The sequence below is a fragment of the Callorhinus ursinus genome, unplaced genomic scaffold (genome assembly GCF_003265705.2).
Source record: "Callorhinus ursinus isolate GAN/ISIS: 27379988/994484 unplaced genomic scaffold, GSC_fseal_2.0 scaffold2, whole genome shotgun sequence".
In the NCBI taxonomy this organism is placed as follows: domain Eukaryota; kingdom Metazoa; phylum Chordata; class Mammalia; order Carnivora; family Otariidae; genus Callorhinus; species Callorhinus ursinus.
Window position 1 is genome coordinate 59,591,076 of NW_027397064.1, and position 18,132 is coordinate 59,609,207.

Here is an 18,132-nt window from a genome sequence, read left to right on the forward strand (position 1 = left end):
TCTTAAGTTCAATGATTAGTGTCCTTATAAGACCATGTGAAGACACAGACACAGGGAGAATGCATGTGGTAATGAAAGCTAAGAGTGGAGTGATGGGTCTACAAGCCAAGGAATGTCAAACATTGTCAAGAACTACCAGAAGCTAGGAGAGAGGTATGGAAAGAATTCTCCCTCAGAGACTCCAGTAGAAACCAACCTTGCTGATTTTGGACTTCCAGCCTCCTGAACTGTGAGAGAGTAAGTTTCTGCTGTTTTATGCTACAGAGTTTGGGGTAATTTGTTATGGCAGCCCTAGGAAACTAAAATGAAGAGGTAAAGCTGACAGATGTTAAGAAAAAAGAAATGGATGAAAAAGATTAGATACATGTACTCAGCTTGATTTCACTGGGGGGTGGGGGGGTGTTCAGGAGTTAGGGAAATCTCCATTATTTTCATTTAACAAACAAATACAAATATATGGATTATTATGTTCCATGCAGTGTTCTAAGCCCTTTACAAAAATTAATTCTTTAATCTTCATAGTAACTCTAAAAGGTAGAGGCCACTATTATTCCCATTTTACAGTTAAGGAAACTGAGGTCCAGAGCGGTTAAATGACTTGTCCAAGAGTCACACACGGCTGGAGAGTGGCAGAGCCAGGGTTCAAATCCAAGCAGTTTTGCCCTAAAGTCTGAATTCCTAAATATGACATGGGACAGCCCCAGTTATGTAAACATTTTAAAAATCATTAACCTCTACTCTTATTTTTTTCCTTTAAAAGTGGAAGTAAAAATTCAGACTTTATTTCTTTCACATGCCGGGGCCTCTAAGTTCTCACAGATCAGCTGCTATGGGAGGAGGCTCTGGCCTGGACTGGCATTCGATGACCCACCCAGAGGACAGCCCCAGGGGCATGGTTTCCAGCAGGGGCACCGTCTAGGTAGATATCTTGGTTGGGGATCTAGTCAGGGTAGGTTTTCCTGCCCTCATAATGGACCTGGCAAACAGTGCCTACTGTATCTGGCAGAGAAGGAGCATACAGATGAGGCACAAAAGCCCAGCCTTCCCCTCCTCACCGCTGCTGGCCAATTGCACCAGAAGCCCGCGTCATTTCTGGCTGGAGTGACAGCTGGTCAACAGCCATCTTATCAGAACATAAAGAGGCCAACTTGTGGGAGGTCTGACAGGCAAATGCCACCAAAAGCAGCACTGAGAAAGTAAAATTCTTTTTTTTAGAGAATAGAATCTCACTGACAGATTTTTTTTTTTCCAACTGCCACATCAGAAACCCTGGTCTCCACATAAAACAATTCTGGTAATTCCAAGCCTATGAGAACATTTTCCACTTTGATTCTCCAGTGCTTAATTCCAGTCATTATCCCGGTCAAACTTTGAGTTCAAAGAAAGTCTTGCCTGGTAATTGCTTTCTCTAACTTGGAAACTAAGGAGGAAGGTTTTCCCTTATCCTAGAGATCAGTTTCTTGTCTGCCGTTTGGGAAATTCCCCTTGTCTTCAAGCACCCAGGGACTGTCACTCTGTTCTCTTCCGACTCCCAGCTACCTTGGGTGGGATTTATTTCTTATAATTTATGCCCCACCTGCTTCCAAAAAGGACTGGAGGAAGTTTCATAGATTGTTTGTTTCCTGTGGTTGTGTTAGCTGGCTCTAGCTTAGCACTCCTCTTAAGCTTGGGGCAGATGTGTCCGTCCTGGTTCCATTTGAGCCTGTTTCTCCCACCTCCTTTTTAAAAGATTTTATGTTTAAGAGCAGTTTTAGATTCTCAGCAAAACTGAGAGGAAGGTACAGAGATTTCCCATATATTCCCTGCTTCCCCATATGCATACACTATCAACTCCTCCCACCAGAGTGCTACATTTGCTACAATTGATGGACTTACATTGACACTTCTTAATTACCCAAAATCCATAGTTTACATTATGGTTCACTCTCGATGTCGTACATGATATGGGTTTGGACACATTAAAATGACATATATCCATCATCCTGGTGTCACACAGTAATTTCACTGCCGTAAAAAATCCTCTGGGCTCTGCCTATTAACCCCCTCCCACACCTGTGGCAACCATTGATCTTTGTACGGTCTCCACAGTTTTGTTTTTCCCAGAATGTCATATAGTTGGAATCATGCAGTACGTAGGCTTTTCAGACTGGCTTTCACCTTGTAATATGCATTTATGTTTCCTGCATGCCTTTTAGTGGCTTGAAAGCTCCTTCTTTTTTAGCACGAAATAATATTCCATCGTCTGGATGTTCTACAGTTTATTTATCCATTTACCCACTGAAGCACATCCTGGTCGCTTCCAAGTTTTAGAAATTATGAATAAAGCTGCCTCAAATATATGTGTGCAGGTTTTTGTGTGGACATAAGTTTTCAACTCCTCTGGGTAAATACCAAAGAGCGTGAATACTGGATCATATGGTAAGAGTCTGTTTAGTTTTGTAAGAAACCACCACACTGTGTTCCAAAGTAGCTCTACCATTCCGTATTCTCAACAGCAATGAATGAGGTTCCTGTTGTTTCACATCCTCATCAGCATTTGATGTTGCCAGTGTTACAGATTTTGGCCCTTCTAATAGGTGTATAACAGTATATTGATGTTTTAATTTACATTTACCTGTGGACATGCTGTAGAGCATCAGGCTGTCTGTCCCCTCTCGATGGGGAAAAAAATAATTTTTATGTTGCTTTTGTGACCACCCCCAAAGCATTCAGCAGAGCGTTCTGCACAGAGAGGATGTTCAGAAAATGTGTGGGGGAAGGGCACCAGATCAGGAGTTAGGCAGTTTCTTAGCCACCATCTGTAAAATGGGGTAAGATTCCCAACCTACTTCTCAGGGTTACTGTGAGAATTACAAAAATAAGGTGGGTGAAACTGCCTTGTATAAACTAGAAATTTCGATGCAAAAATATAGCATGTTAGGAAAGTAAGTATTTCTGTTTGTTAATCAAGAAGGAAATAACTCCCTCCTCTACGATCATTCCAGCTTATGCAGTTCTGGTTTCCTATAAATCAAAGTTATTTGCTTTCCTATAAATCTTTCCTAAAAAGATAAAGTTTTAGATGTTTACAGCAGCTTTATTCATAGTCACCCAGATCTGGAAACAAATGTCATTTAGCTAGTAATTGGCAAAACTATGGTATATCCATATCCTGGAATTCTGCTCAGCAATGAAAAAGAACAAATTACTGTTAAATGCACGAACACTGATGAATCGCAAAAGTATTACTAAGTGAAAGAAGCCAGACGCAAAAGTTTATATACTACATTACTCCATTTCTATGACATTTTGGGAAAGGCATAACTATAGGGACAGAAAACCCATTAGTGGTCACCAGGACCTAAAGGTGGGGGAGGGATGGTAACAGAAGGGGCAGGAGAGAGCCTTTTGGAAATTTTCTTTTTCTTGATTGTGAAGGGGGTTACTTGTGTTCATCCAATTTTATCAAACTGTTTTGAGTTTTACTGTATATAAATTATACCTCAATAAATATGACTTTTTAAAAATCACCAGAACCTAAAAAAATTAAAAGATAAAGTCTTCTCAAACTGATTGTTCCTGGAAAGCAGGATCCAATCATTTCTAACCCACTAGGAGGAAAATGTCTGGTGGGGAGAGCCTTGCTGTTGACGAGGGACCCTTCACAGCCATTTTGTATCGTTGACCATAGCTGGTTTTGACACTAAGTACTTGGCTCAAAGTCTATGAAATTAGCAGGCTCTGGTTGCTAGTACATCTCAACCGTCACAACTTTATTGACGAGAATGGCTACCAGCTGTCACCTCTGCCTCCACCTCTGTGCTCGGTGATTTAGACTTCATGGCCACAGCAAATCAAGCCATGATCCTGCTATGGCTCTTCGTGTTGGGGTTTGAACTCCTAGCCAAATGGCTGTCGCTCAGCTGTTAGGCTGCCAATCACCCGTCACCGTGGGTTAAGCATGATGTGCACACTGAGATCTTCCAACTCCTTAGACATCTGAAAAGCAACTTGCTTTCCACACCAGCAGGCAGCAAATCTGGGTGATATTTAACTCCTGGATTTTAGAATTTCCGACTTGATGGAAGGGGCGAGGAGGGGACTTGCTATTTTACAGAACAAGTTGCAGTAGGGCCTCAAATCAGTGAATGGGGGAAAAACAATGTCATTAGCATACCACCTAAATCTTAACAACTGTGAGGCCAGTGAAAAATTTATCTACACGAATGAGTCCAGCTCTTGGCATGATGGAGCGGAGTTCTTTACAAAAACAAAAACAAAACCACTTCAAATCTTTCACATGGTACTATTATATTTTAATTTTCCCCTGTTAGATAAGCAAGACATAAGATTTAGAAAATTCTCTCTTTTATAAAGGCTTTATTGTAACTGTATTTAAGATATGACAGGTACAATTTTTTTCTCCAAAAGTGAGAGAAATGGTTTCATCTTTTTGAAGTTATAATATTATTATGCTCACCATTGAAGAGTACTATACAGACAGATTTATTTCCCAGTGAAGTTCATATTTAGGAAGGGGGTACACAGAGGGAACTAACATTTGCTGGATATCTACCACATGCCAGGTACTATGCAGGATGCTCTGCATGTATTATCTGTAATCAACTTCACAACGGTCCTGAGAACTAGGCCTTTGTGAGTTCCATTTTATAGGTGAGGAAACTAAAACTCAGAAGTTAAGTAATTTTCCCCAAACCATTATGACAAATTATGGCATAGCAGAGATGTAAAGTCGATTGTTTTTTGTTTGTTTTTCTTTCCTTTTTCTTAAAATCTGAGTATAGTTGGCACGCAACATTACAGAAGTTTCAGGTGTACAAGATAGTGATTCTACATCTCCATACATTACGTTATGCCCCCCACAAGTGTAGCTGCCATCTGTCACCATGCAATGCTATTACAATACCATTGACTGTATTCCCTGTGCTGTGCCTTTTATTCCCATGACTTACTCACTCCATAACTGGAAGCCTGTATCTCCCACTTCCCTTCACCCATTTTGTCCATCTTCCTGCTCCCCTTCCCTCTGGCAACCATCAGTTTGTTCTCCGTATTTACAGGTCTGATTGTGCTTTTTGTTTATTCATTTGTTTTGTTTTTTAGATTCCACATATAAGCAAAATCATATGGTATTTGTCCTTCTCAGTCTGACTTGTTTCATTTAGCATAATACCCTCTAGGTGCGTCCATGTTGTTGCAAATGGCAAGATTTCATCCTTTTTATGGCTGTATGATATTCCATTGCATATATATACCACTTCTTTATCCATTCATCTATCAAGGGACACGTAGATTGCTTCCTATATCTTGACTATTGTAAATAATGCTGCAGTAAACATAGGGATGCTTATATCTTTTTGACTTAATGTTTTCATTTTCTTTGGGTAAATACCCAGTAGTGGAATTATTGCATCATATGGTATTTCTATTTTTAATTTTTTGAAACACTTGCACACTGTATTCCATAGTGGCTGCACCAATTATATTCCCACCAACATTGTACCCAGGTTCCTTTTTCTCCATGTACTTCACCAACACCTGTTATTTTTTGTTTTCTTGATTTTAGCCATTCTGGGAGATGTATGGTGACATCTCATGGTGGTTCTGATTTCTATTTCCCTGATGATGAGTGATGTTGAGCATCTTTCCATGTGTTTGTTGGCTATCAGTATGTCTTCTTTTGAAAATATGCCCATTCAGGTCCTCTGCCCATTTTTAGTCAGAGTTTTCATTGTTTTGGTTAAAGTACATTGTTTTGACTCCAAAGTCCACGTGCTTAGGATGGTATATGAAACTTTTCCCAAAGCTTTGACTGGTACCCTATGTCAGTGTGCCATATCCGAGGTGCAAACAAACAGTAGAGTGTGGTCTACTGGAAAGAGCACTGGATAAAGACTGAGAAGAGGGCTTTGATACCAATTCTTTTTTTTTTTTAAGATATATTTATTTTATTTTATTTTTATAAAGATTTTATTTATTTATTTGAGAGAGAGAGAATGAGAGACAGAGCACAAGAGGGAAGAGGTTCAGAGGGAGAAGCAGACTCCCCGCCGAGCAGGGAGCCCGATGTGGGACTCGATCCCGGGACTCCAGGATCATGACCTGAGCCGAAGGCAGTTGCTTAACCAACTGAGCCACCCAGGCGCCCCAAGATTTATTTATTTTAGAGAGAAAGAGAGAGATAGCACCAATGTGAGCACACACGGGAGGAAGGAAAGAGGGAGAAAGAATCTTCAGGCAGTCTCCCCACTAAGCATGGAGGCTGCACAGGGCTAGATTCCACGACCCATGAGATCATGACTTGAGCTGAAACCAAGAGTCAGACACTCACCCAACTGAGTCACTCTGGAGCCCCAGCCAATTCTTAAGCTCTCATAACACATAAGGAGAGACAACTTATTTAAATTCTCTGTGCTTCTGTTTCATCTGTTAAGGGGGAAAACAAAATCTGCCTTTCCATACACAGGAGTCTTTTGAGGAAAAGAAGTCCAATCACTCTTGCCAGAGCAGTTAGTTTTGCCCCTAAATGTTTCTTTACTATTATGTGGATATAGCTTAAATAACTATGATTCCATATGAAAGAAAGAACCTTGAGAAAAATTTAAAGATACAGAAAAAAGGTGACTTGAGTGTGTTATGATCACAATCATGTTGAGTATAGTTGATAGGTTGAGGTGGTAAAGATGCCACTTTGGGCAGCACCTCTTTGCGGCCAGATTCTGAAGTTCTATATGAGGTCCAGAATGGAGAAGCTGATTCAAAGCTGAAGTACTCATGGACTTCCTTTGAAAGTTTAATCTTGAGTCCTGGGGGTACAGACTGCTGCACCAGTTTCATCTTAAGCACAGTTCTGTGCCATGTCAATATATTAGTCACAATCAGACCTCAAGCCCATGTCAGCTCTTTACAGACTCCTCTCTGTGCATTAGGTGAATAGCACTCTGGGCATTTAATTCTAACATGGACAGTAATTTGATTTCATAGCAAAGGACATTCCTTAGCATTCCAAGTTATTTCATGGCAAGAATTCCATTGTTTGTGTGCCCAAGTGAGGTTTGCCAGGGCCCATTTCTTGACAGAAACCTTGAAGCCACAGGCCTGGCCTTCTCTCTGCTATATACCACTTCCTCTAAGCCAAGCTTTGGGGGCTCTCTGTAGGTCTTATATGTCTCTGTATGTGTCCTGTCACAAATGGCACAATTTCCCAAAGTAAAGCACAACACTTTGCCTTCAATGGTGCATTCACTTGACCTTCCTCTACTGTTTGGCTTGCGATCAACAATCTGCTTATGCACAGCTTTGTCAGTTTGAAACTATCTCCTGTAATCATTTTTACTTTCAAGAAACATGGGTTATTTCAGGGCGCCTGGGTGGCTCAGTTGGTTAAGCGACTGCCTTCGGCTCAGGTCATGATCCTGGAGTCCCGGGATCGAGTCCCACATCGGGCTCCCTGCTTGGCGGTGAGTCTGCTTCTCCCTTGGACCCTTCCCCCTCTCATGCTCTCTCTCTCTCTCTATCTCATTCTCTCTCTCAAATAAATAAATAAAATCTTTAAAAAAAGAAACATGGGTTATTTCAGTGTATATCTTCAGCTGTATTTTAGAATGATTTTGACTCTTTGTATTGCACTGGAGTCTTATAGAACTCCCTCCCAATATGTATTGACATGATATAGAGTACCTGATTTATACAAACAGCATCCTTCTGAGGAACAGCATGTTTTATCACCCTCTGTATCAGAGATGGGATATTGGATGCCCCAAATGAAATCCCATTGTTCACCATGGCAGCTCCAGCATACAGTAGATGCTTAATAAACAGTGAATGAAAAAAGACATTTCCAAATTTAAAATATAGTTGTCCTGCACACCCTAGGGATATTTCTGGAAATCTAGTTCCAGGAAATTACTACAACCTCCCAATCACTGCCAACTCACTAACAGTGCTAAAGGAACCAACCTTTTGAAGTTAGGCAAGACCAGAAGGAGGCCTTACCTGAGAGAGGTTTAAAAGTTCAGGCAGCCTTTTTTTAAAAGATTGTATTTATTTATTTGAGAGAGAGAGACAAAGATGGCAACAGAGAGCACAAGCAAGAAGACCAAGCATGAGTGGGGAGAAGAAGTAGGCTCCCTGCTGAGCAGGGAGCCCCATGCGGGGCTTGATCCCAGGACTCTGGGATCATGACCTGAGCTGAAGGCAGATGCTTAACTGACTGAACCACCCAGGCACCCCAAGTTCAGGCAGTTTTAAACACAAAAATTTGGTTTTGTTATGAAGCAGGGTCAAGTTTCTAAAAGAAGTTAAATAGTCTCTGATAGTTCGCTATCTGAAATTGTATCTGAGCGTGCTGGAACCTCTCTGGACATGCTGCTTGCTTTCCCCTCTGGAAGCAGCATTTAAAGCAACTCTCATTGCCCAGTGTCACATGATGCACCCAGCAGTTCCAGCTGAATCTGGTTTAAAATGCCTGTTCACAGGTTCAAGGAAGCCTAAGCCTTGGCAGAGTCATGGCTGAGGCTCCAAAAAGCACTCTCCCCAAAAGGCATTGGGAGGAGAAATGACCATCATTTATCTGTGTTGTTGGAAGGGCCAAGGAGGGGGAGTAAGTGGGAAGTTGATGGAGGACAGAGAGGGGAAACATTTTCCACTGCTCTGAAGCAATTAGTTGAAAATATGCTGTAAACCAGTGGGCTCTTCCTGCTCCTGGGGGTCGGGGGAGATCAGGAAAAGGGGGTGGAAGAGCCTACTCCTTCCTGGGGACACTCTGAAATTCCATTCCCAGCCCCTGGGGCTCCACTGTCACCTAGTTGAGGCATTTTCCCCTCTGAGATGGGGAAGCCCACCACTTGGCTCTCACTTAAAAAACAGATCTTGAATTAGAGGAGCATTTTTAATGAGGTATTGTAGACCTTTTAAAAATCCCTAGTAGGTTACGTGTTTTGATAGTATTTACTGAGGAATGTATTCATTTTTATTTGAATAAATCTGGTTGTATCCACTTTGTGACACTAAAGAGTTCATTAAAAAAATAATAGATTAGTAAAGGAATGACATATAACTGTTACTTTTTACTTAGAATACCCCATCTATCTGAAAACTAATATGTGTAATCTTTTATCTTTCTGATTAAAAAAGTATGTAATTTTAAATTCTTTGGTGTTTAAAAGAGTATGTTTTCCTTTGGCAAGAGCCTATTATTAGCATTAACAAATAAACACACACAAAACATGTCACTTCTCACCAAGATGACATTCAAAGTTGTTCCGCTGGCGGAAAAAAAAAAAAGGCAAACTGATAAACTATACTTTTGCTTGGGATCCCTAGCCCTCTCTCCCCGAGATTGCTCACATCTCATAGAGGCCCTTTATTGCCGGTGCAATGTTATACACGTAGGAAATGGATGCGTATGTACCTAGGGTATTTTTTTCGTTTGTTTTCTCTTCCAGCATTTGATCACTGGCTGGTGAACTGTTTGGGCCCACAGAGATCTCTAGACCACCAGCTCATGTATTTGAAAGGCATCTGTTTATTTTGAAAATGCAAATGTGGCCTACCTCAAAGACTGACAGGCAAGAAATGACCCACTGAGCAAGGGGAGAGGTTTCCAATCTGGAGCCCTGTCCCTCCCTCTATCAAACGGAGATCACTCGCTGTCAAAACCACTTAAACAAGCTCCAGGAATCTGAGTGAAGGGCCCACAATTAAAATGAACAGGCCTCTCTGTGTGTGTGCGTGCGTGTGTGTGTGTGTGTGTGTGTGTGTGTGTGTCTCCTTCCCTCTCTCAGGAATTAGCCAGGCAGATCATTTCTCACCTAGTTTAAAGTAGTGAGAGGTCCGTTACAAAAGGACTCCGCACCTTTGAAATGGTGGCTCCTAGACCGAGGGCTGCCTGGAGGAGGGACACTGGCCTCTTAGCAGTGGAAGCCCAGTCCTGGGGACGGATTCCCAGAGAAAGCCCAGGAAGGTTAATACCCCGACTTTGATCTCTGTCAAGGCATACCAGCAAGAATTAATTTACATTTCAGATGAAAAAGGTTGACAGCATGAAAAGGCATCTTGTTTCTGGTATGTGAACGTGCCGTAATAGATCGGGAATTCTGAAAGGAAGTTCTGAGGAAGCTAAAGGGATAAGCTGTGCGGCTGCTTTTATTGGGAAGGAGATGAAAGAAAAACAAATTTCAATATGCGCTGCTCTGTAGCAACATGTATGCCAAATGCTTCCTAAATTTCAAGGGCTGCTCTTTTAAAAATATATAACATATCTTAGCAACAACACTAAAAAAAAAAAAAAAAGGCAGTGGGCCGGAATTTGAAATACAAAGAAACGCATTCCATAGAATCTAAATTTCAAGTGAAATGATTTGTTGAAAAAAAAAATAAATGAGAGAATAAGTTTCGAAAACAATCAGAACTGATTGTACTAGGATAATATCCATAAGCCACTTCCTGCAGGCTTCACAAGTAAGGGAACCGCTAGGTCTGGGGCTTGTTCTACTCAGAAACATCCTAGTGGTGTGAAGAAGAGCTTGTAATGAGAAGATTATGCTTTGGGAACAACACACCTGAAACAGAGAAGTTGGAATGAGTTGCTTTGCTTTTTAGATAAACACAACCATGCCTTCCAATATAAAGATAAGGACAACATTCTCTTGTAAAAAGTAAACTGCCCAACACTACATCAAAAACTAATGATGTAATGTATGGTGATTAACATAACATAATAAAAAAAAAGTAAACTGCCCATACAATTGCAAATGCTGTTACCCTACCCAGGCATCTTTTCTGCTAGCACAACACCAGCACCTCAATTCCTGTCCATGGTGTTGGGGTGAAGGGCAAAGAGACTCTGTCTACTTTGCTCTGACTGCCACACTACTTGCAAGACGGAGAGGTGGCGTTAGTACCTCTTCTCATGTCCGCCCAAGCCCCTGCAGACTCGGTTAGTGGAAGTTGCCAGTGCCACTTGATAAGTAGGAACACCAGTGGCCGGGCTGAAAAAAAGGGGGGGGGGAGGGGTGCTTGCAAAGCTTGAAAAAAAAGAAGCACCTTGAAGACATGTGTTCTCTCCAGTTCCACAAAACAAAATTATCCTTCCATGGTACCTACCGCATGGGTGCTCTCCCAAAAAGGTGCAATCACGACTGGCCTGATATGATGATGAAACAAACCTGTCTGTTTCCATGCAGCCCTCCCTCACTTGGCAATAACAGAGTGCAAACAGGGAACCCTCTAAAGATCATTTTCAGAGAGGGGAAATGTGATTTATGATCCTATATCCTGGACTCAGTGGATCAACAATATATAACCCAAAGTTTATATTTTAAAACATATGTTGGGCTTTGGGCCAAACTGCAAGATCAGAAATCAGTCCAGGAGACTGTGGGGAGGGGGGAAGGGGTGTGAGCACGCGTGTGTGCGTGTGCTGTCTGGTGTGGTGTGGTGTGTGGAGGTGGGCAAGGAGGGAACAAATGCACTGTGAGTTGTCTTTCTTAAGCTGCAACTAGAATTGGATCCTTCTTCCAATGAACTCTTTGAAGTTGTAGAGCTTAAAATTCCTAGGCGATGGTGTTAAAATTTACACATTTGCATCTCAATGACATCCCTTCCTTCTAAATATTTTGTTCTGAATGAAGATGTCAGGTCTCTACAGTGGCCCAAGAGAGTTGGGAGAAGAGTTCCTGGAGCCAGGTTCAGGGCAGGGATGGCCTCAAAAAGGTTGCAGCTGTTTTATTTAAGAGTTTGCTTCAAGGCAGAGTTTCTGAAATCCTATCTCTCTTCAGGCTTGTGGAGTCCACAGGACTGGCCACAGGCTGGCCACTGCTCTCTCACTCTGTCTCCACATTTTACACTCTCGGAGCTCCAGGCATGCTCTGGGGCCTACTTCTTCCAGGGCCTCACTTAGGCATACAGGGCTTCCCATGATGAAGGGGACCCAGGCTGGCAGGCACCGTGGATACTGCCATTTGCAGAAGAGCAGAGCCACCCAGGAGCCAGGGACAGGTCGGATGAGGCAGGAACCAGACCTCCAAGCACTCAGGCAGCCAGGCCCAAGCTCAGCCACAGCTTAACCCCTCGGGGCTCAGAGGACCACCTTAGCCACATACAGGCCGGGGTGTGGGAAATCCCGTTTGCTGGGAAAGTCCCAGAGCTATTATTATCTCTGTGATGCTGAAAGATGGGTGTTGCGTATGATCCAAGAATTCCAAGGTTGCCAGACACCTTCCAGACTTAACCAGACTTGGGCCTGGGCTCCTGTTTCACAGATGACAGATGTGTGACTCCAAGAAGGAAAGGGATTTGTTCAGTTGGCGGTACATGAAGTTGACTTTATCCGATCTGCTTGTGTTCAAACGCTGTGACCAGCTACTGGTCTGCTGTACCTGCTGTGTGACCGTGGACAAGTTACTGCGCTTCTCTGTGCCACAGGTGCCCTCTCTGTAAACTCAGGAATATTAGAGCACTTACTGAGAGTCTCCTTACACAAGTATGGCAAGCGGCAAATGCTCGCTGTCAGCCTTTTCATCATCACGCGGGGGGGTGTGTCACAACAAGCACTAGAACCCCCACTAGAAATCGAAACTCCGATTCCAGTGCTCCTGAATTATTCACCTCTCAGCTTTCTAAAATCATATGAACTCAGTCACAGAATATTTTCAAGTGGATGCTATGAAAATGATGTTTTAATTACCTGCTTGAATAGGAACCGCAGACTCACTCCTGTTGCTTATTTTCTTAAATTTCTTCCAAGCATCATATCCTCTCCAGGCTAAAAATATAAAACCATGTGGTAGGAATGATATTAATTTAAGAACGTGCCAGCGAATTGATATAAGCTGTTTTCCCTCCAATCTATTACCCCTCTCGCCCTCCCTCCTGCTTTCTCACTGAACAAAATAAGCAGAGATACGTGAGCGATGATGGGAAAAGGGGCCTCTCTGTACTCTTAGCTGGGCCTCCAAGATGCTTCTGAGAAGGAGTTATTTTTGTTCCGGCAGTGGGTTTCCAGAACACTCTGGATTCTACTTATGAATCACTGGGGACCTCTATCCCAGGTGAGGCTGTTCCCTGTCATTCTAATCCCTGGAGGAAGCTCTGTGTTCAGGACTTGGGAGTAGGGTGGTTTGTGGGGATGGTAGGAAAGAACTGGAATAGTCTGATCTGTTTGATTTTTTTATTTGGGAGGAAGGTATGAACATGACATTTGAAGGAGTGAAAAATAAAGAAGAGAGTCAGGATGCCCAGGTGGTTCAGTCGGTTAAGTATCTGCCCTGGGCTTGGGTATGATCCCAGGGTCCTGGGATCGAGTCCCACATCTTGCTCCTGCTCAGTGGGGAGCCTGCTTCTCCCTCTGCTTGCCATCCCCCCTGCTTGTGCGCACTCTCTCTCTCACTCTGTCAAATAAAATAAATAATAAAAAATACAGAAGGGAGTCAAGGGGGATAATTAGTAGCACAACACCCGCATTTGGTAAGGGTGAACCATGTGCCAAGAACTGTGCTTTGGGAGAAGAAAATGATGCAATAGTAAGGCAGAAGGCAAGGAAAATGGATGAGGAGAAGAGAAAGAAAAATCTCTGGGGGTGTGCTGAGTCCTACAGACAGTGGACTGGGACATTAAGCTGCCCACCAGGAGCATGACCACCTCACCTTTTTGTCATTCCCATTAGCATCACAGCTCCCCATGTTGCTGAGTGCGGTCATGAAGTCCAGAGTGGACAATGGGATTCTGGGTTATGAGAGCACAAAGGAAATTGTCCACTATGTTCAAGACTGATGCTTTCATAACCACTCCTCAACAGCACAGAAGCTCAGATGCTATTTGGTAACACAAATGACACCCACATGTGCAAAGAGACACTGCATGGGCTGGGCATATGAGAGAGCCTGGTGATTTGTTCCCTTGGTTTATAAGCTCTGTCTGTGCTAGAAAAGCCTTTGGGAAAGGGCATTAGTAATTGTGATGCTGAGAACTTGGTGATGGGCCTGGGGTGTGTATTACATCAGTCATCTGGGAGAAGGGGCGTAGGTCTGTGTGATTTGGGTTTTCCCTCTGCCCACTTCACACTGCCTCTACCGTGCTGCTCACCACAGTGTGTTGTGATGGCTTGTTTGCTTATGTGGAGGTCGAAGGGACCATGGCAGTCTTGCTCATGGCTAGAGTCCCAGCATCTAGCCCCAGGCCTACGATAGGCACTCAATAAATATTTGCTGAAGCAAGGAAGAAGGGAAGGAAGGGTAGAAGAAAAGAAGCCATTGAGAAAAGCAGCAGGTGAGTGGCCCCAGTACGTGATGAAATGCCAAGGTTCAGGACCGTTTACCTGACTGAATGGCAATCGCCGCCTCCTCTCTCTTCTCTCTGATTCTTTGGTATCTCCTGGCTCCAAGCCACCCCTTGGCATATGCCTGCAGCACAACCACTCTGCCTATGACTTCTTGCAGCAACAAATTTAACTGCTCGACATGGTAATATTTGAGAAAAACCTGAAATGAGATATTAGTTTTAGCATTACATATGGGCTCCCAAACAGAGGGTCAGTCTACTCCAGAGTATTCTTTTTTTTTTGACAGAGAGAGAGAGAGAGAGAGACAGCGAGAGAGGGAACACAAGCAGGGGGAGTGGGAGAGGGAGAAGCAGGCTCCCCGCTGAGCAGAGAGGCTGATACGGGGCTCCATCCCAGGACTCTGGGATCATGACCTGAGCCGAAGGCAGACGCTTAACCAACTGAGCTGCCCAGGCACCCTGACTCCAGAGAATTCTTATTAAAAACATTAAAACCATTATCTATATAAAGTTTACAGTGACTTCTTTAAGCTAGCATTACTGACTTCTTGGGAGCAAACACAATACCCCTTCTAAGGTTAAGCCACTCCTTGATTACTGATACAAACGGATGATGGGATTAATGGGATTTAGGAGATCCCAAATGTTCTCCAAGTCTGCTTTATAGCTGCCAGGAGTTCTGTTTTCTTAATTTGAATTCTACTATCTATCTCCACAGCCTTTGATGGAGGCACTAACTAACAGAACTGATCCATAGCTAACAATGGAAGTTCAGAAGGAGAACGACCTAAATGACCCACAGTGATCTAATTCCTGCTGAGGAGCAACCGTGTTGCCATCTACATTCAGACTAAGACTGGCTTTGTACGGCAATTCACAACGGATCCTAAAAACCTGGGTCAGGGACGGGATGTTCCCTAAATGAAGAGCTATACACAATGAGACTACTAATCAGGGTACACAGTAAAAAACACATGAGTCTAACAAAAAATGGACAAAACTGTAAAAGATACTCATTCCTGTCATTAATAAGATTTGTGTATTTCCATGAGGTGCTGGAATAAGCAACATTGTAAAAGGGATATTTTTAAATAAACTCAAAGTTCTCATTCTAGAAATGCTAAGTGGTTCTCTCAAACTACATGCAGAATAGGAGGGAAACCCTCCTCTTCTTGTCCAGAGGTCCTAGGACTCCTGACCCAAGACCAGCAAAGATCAATGTTAGGCTGGGGTTTTGTCTGCTAAGCCACACAACTTACAGAGCCATTCATATCACTGACAAGAGACAAAGATACACAGTAGAGCATCACAGGTGACAATCGAACAAAAAAGAAAAAACTACCTTTGTTTTTCCCAGCACCCAGTGATCTAATCTGGATTTTTCCAAGATAGCAACACAGCTCTCTTTGCTGGCAAGAGGTGTTTCATGTGCTTTGAATGCCAAATAATAATACCTACAAAATAAAAGAGTAAAATAAAAAATTTTTAGCTATCATTTCATTGTATAGTGGATATGCTCTGGACCCACTGCCATGCCTTGTTTTTTAATAGTAAATATTTCTTGAGCACCAATATTAGCATTCTAGGTAGTGAAAGGTACACAATTTATTAACTTGGCTCTTAATTACTTTTATATTTTCTGCTATGTGTATTTCCCTTTTAATATTGCTTTATAAATAATTCATGTTCAATGAATATTTGGCATATTTTGCATGCAGAATTAAAGTATCTAATTCTTTAAGAAAACTGAAATTTAGACAGCCCTTCTAGTAAAAGTCATAATTTTATGTGTTAGCATTATTTTGACTCTGCTTTGAAAAGTCCCCTCTGAAGCAATTTGTAGATAGCAAAAATGATCATAGCCTAATTACTACTGAATCAGTCTGCTGAGCTACATGTCCATTTCGAGGTACAGAGTAGGTATGGGAGTTTTTTTTGTTGTTGTTTTTTCTTAAAGATTTTATTTATTTGAGAGAAAGAGAGAACACAAGTAGGGAGGAGGGGCAGAGGGTGAGGGAGAAGCAGACCCCCTGGTGAGCAGGGAGCCCAATGCAGGGCTCCATCCCAAAACCCTGGGGTCATGACCTAAGCTGAAGGCAGACGCTTAACCGACTGAGCCACCCAGGTGCCCCTCTTAGGAAAATGTACTTAACACAACACACTGCAAGGGTCTACATAGTTCCTGTTGGCCCTCCAAAGACCAAAGAGCTTTTGCCTGCTTTAGAACTCTATGGAAAGTGATAATTTTCCCAAGGTCTCATCTCATTAAAATATATAAGTTATTAAAATAGTAAATATCCAGTTGGAAAATATCACTACTCAAATATGTTATTTAGTTTTCTGCCTCAAATGGCATATGGAATGCAGACTCTTCAAGGAAGAGTTTTAAAATAGAACAGGCTAAGCAGTTTGTAAACTATTAGTAAAAGCAACAGGCAACTAGAGATACATCCTCCCACATTTAAATTACAGAATCATAAACAGGAAGTATCTGTAAGGTTATAATATATATACGGATATATTAGTTTTCTGTTGCTACACAACAAATTACTCCAAAATTTAATGTCTTAAAACAAACATCTGTCATCTCACAGTTTATAAGTGTTGGGAATTTAGAAGCAATTTTTCTGGGTAATTCTGGCTCAGGGTCTCTCATGAGATTACAGTCAAGATGTCAGCCAGGCCTGCAGTCATCTAAAGGCTTGACTAGGGCCACATGATTTATTTTCAAGATGGTGCACTCACTTGACTGATGGTAAAAAGCCTCAGTTTCTTACTGGCTGTTGGCAGGAGGCCTCAGTTCCCTGACACATGGGCCCCTACAGAGAACTGCTTGAGTATCTTCATAACATAGAAGATGGCTTCCCTCGGAAGCAGGGATCCAGAGAGAAAGCACAAGAGGAAATCCACAATACCTTTTATGACCAAGGCCTAGAAGTGACATACCATCACTTCCTTCATCTTCTATCCATTTCAAGTAAGTCATTTAGTCCAGACCACATTCAATGAGAGAGAAATTAAGTTCCGCCTCTTAAAGGGAGGAGTATCAAGTAATTTGTGGCCACGTTTTTAAACCACGACAAAAAAGCTCTCTAGAACATTAAATCTTTGTTTTACTGGTGTAGAAAACTGTTTTTGGTGAGATGAAATGACTTGTTCAAGATGACAACAAGTAAGTGACAAAGGCTAAGATTATTTAAGTCGCCCGACCTCCATGTCATTGGTTAAAAACAAACAAACAAACAAACAAACAAACCCTGACAGGAATCCAGCTAATAAAGTTTAGTTTTTGATGTAAGGGGGAGAAACAAAAAAGAAAAGATTGATAAATTTGCCTACATAAAAATAATTTTCTACTTAAAAAAATTGAAAATTTGCGAAGAATTGGTCTTTTTTAGTTTTATTGTCTATTTAGATACAATGGTTTTTTTCACATTAAAATCATGGTCTCTACAGAAAGTCCTCAGCAAAAGCTATTGCTTGGAATGTAGGTGTATCCCCACCAAATTAATGGTGGTGAATTTCTCAGGCTGATCTCCAAAGCCTATATAAACTATTTAATTTGAAGAATAGTATCTTTGAAGGGCACCCTGATGGCTCAGTTGGTTAAGCAGCTGCATTTGGCTCAGGTCATGATCCCGGGGTCCTGGAATGGAGCCCTGCATTGGGCTCCCTGCTCAGCAGGGAGTCTGCTTCTCTCTCTCCCCCAGCCCCTCCCCCCTGCTCATGTGCTTTCTCTCTCTAGCTCTCCTCTCTCTCAAATAAATAAATAAAATCTTTAAAAAAAAAGAATAGTACCTTTGAGGCAAAAGGGTGCTTTTATTTTTCATCATTTCTCCTTTTTTATGCTCT

General features: G+C 42.2%; 1 protein-coding gene across 1 annotated transcript in view; it reads right to left on the reverse strand.

The window, feature by feature from the left end:
• Positions 1-18,132, reverse strand: part of MYO3B (myosin IIIB) — a 240,547-nt gene that overhangs the window by 118,979 nt on the left and 103,436 nt on the right. The window contains exons 19-21 of the mRNA XM_073905602.1: positions 15,623-15,734; positions 14,318-14,480; positions 12,689-12,766 (exon numbers count right to left, since the gene is read on the reverse strand). Coding sequence (XP_073761703.1) covers positions 12,689-12,766; positions 14,318-14,480; positions 15,623-15,734 — 353 coding nt within the window. The remainder of the gene's footprint in view (positions 1-12,688; positions 12,767-14,317; positions 14,481-15,622; positions 15,735-18,132) is intronic.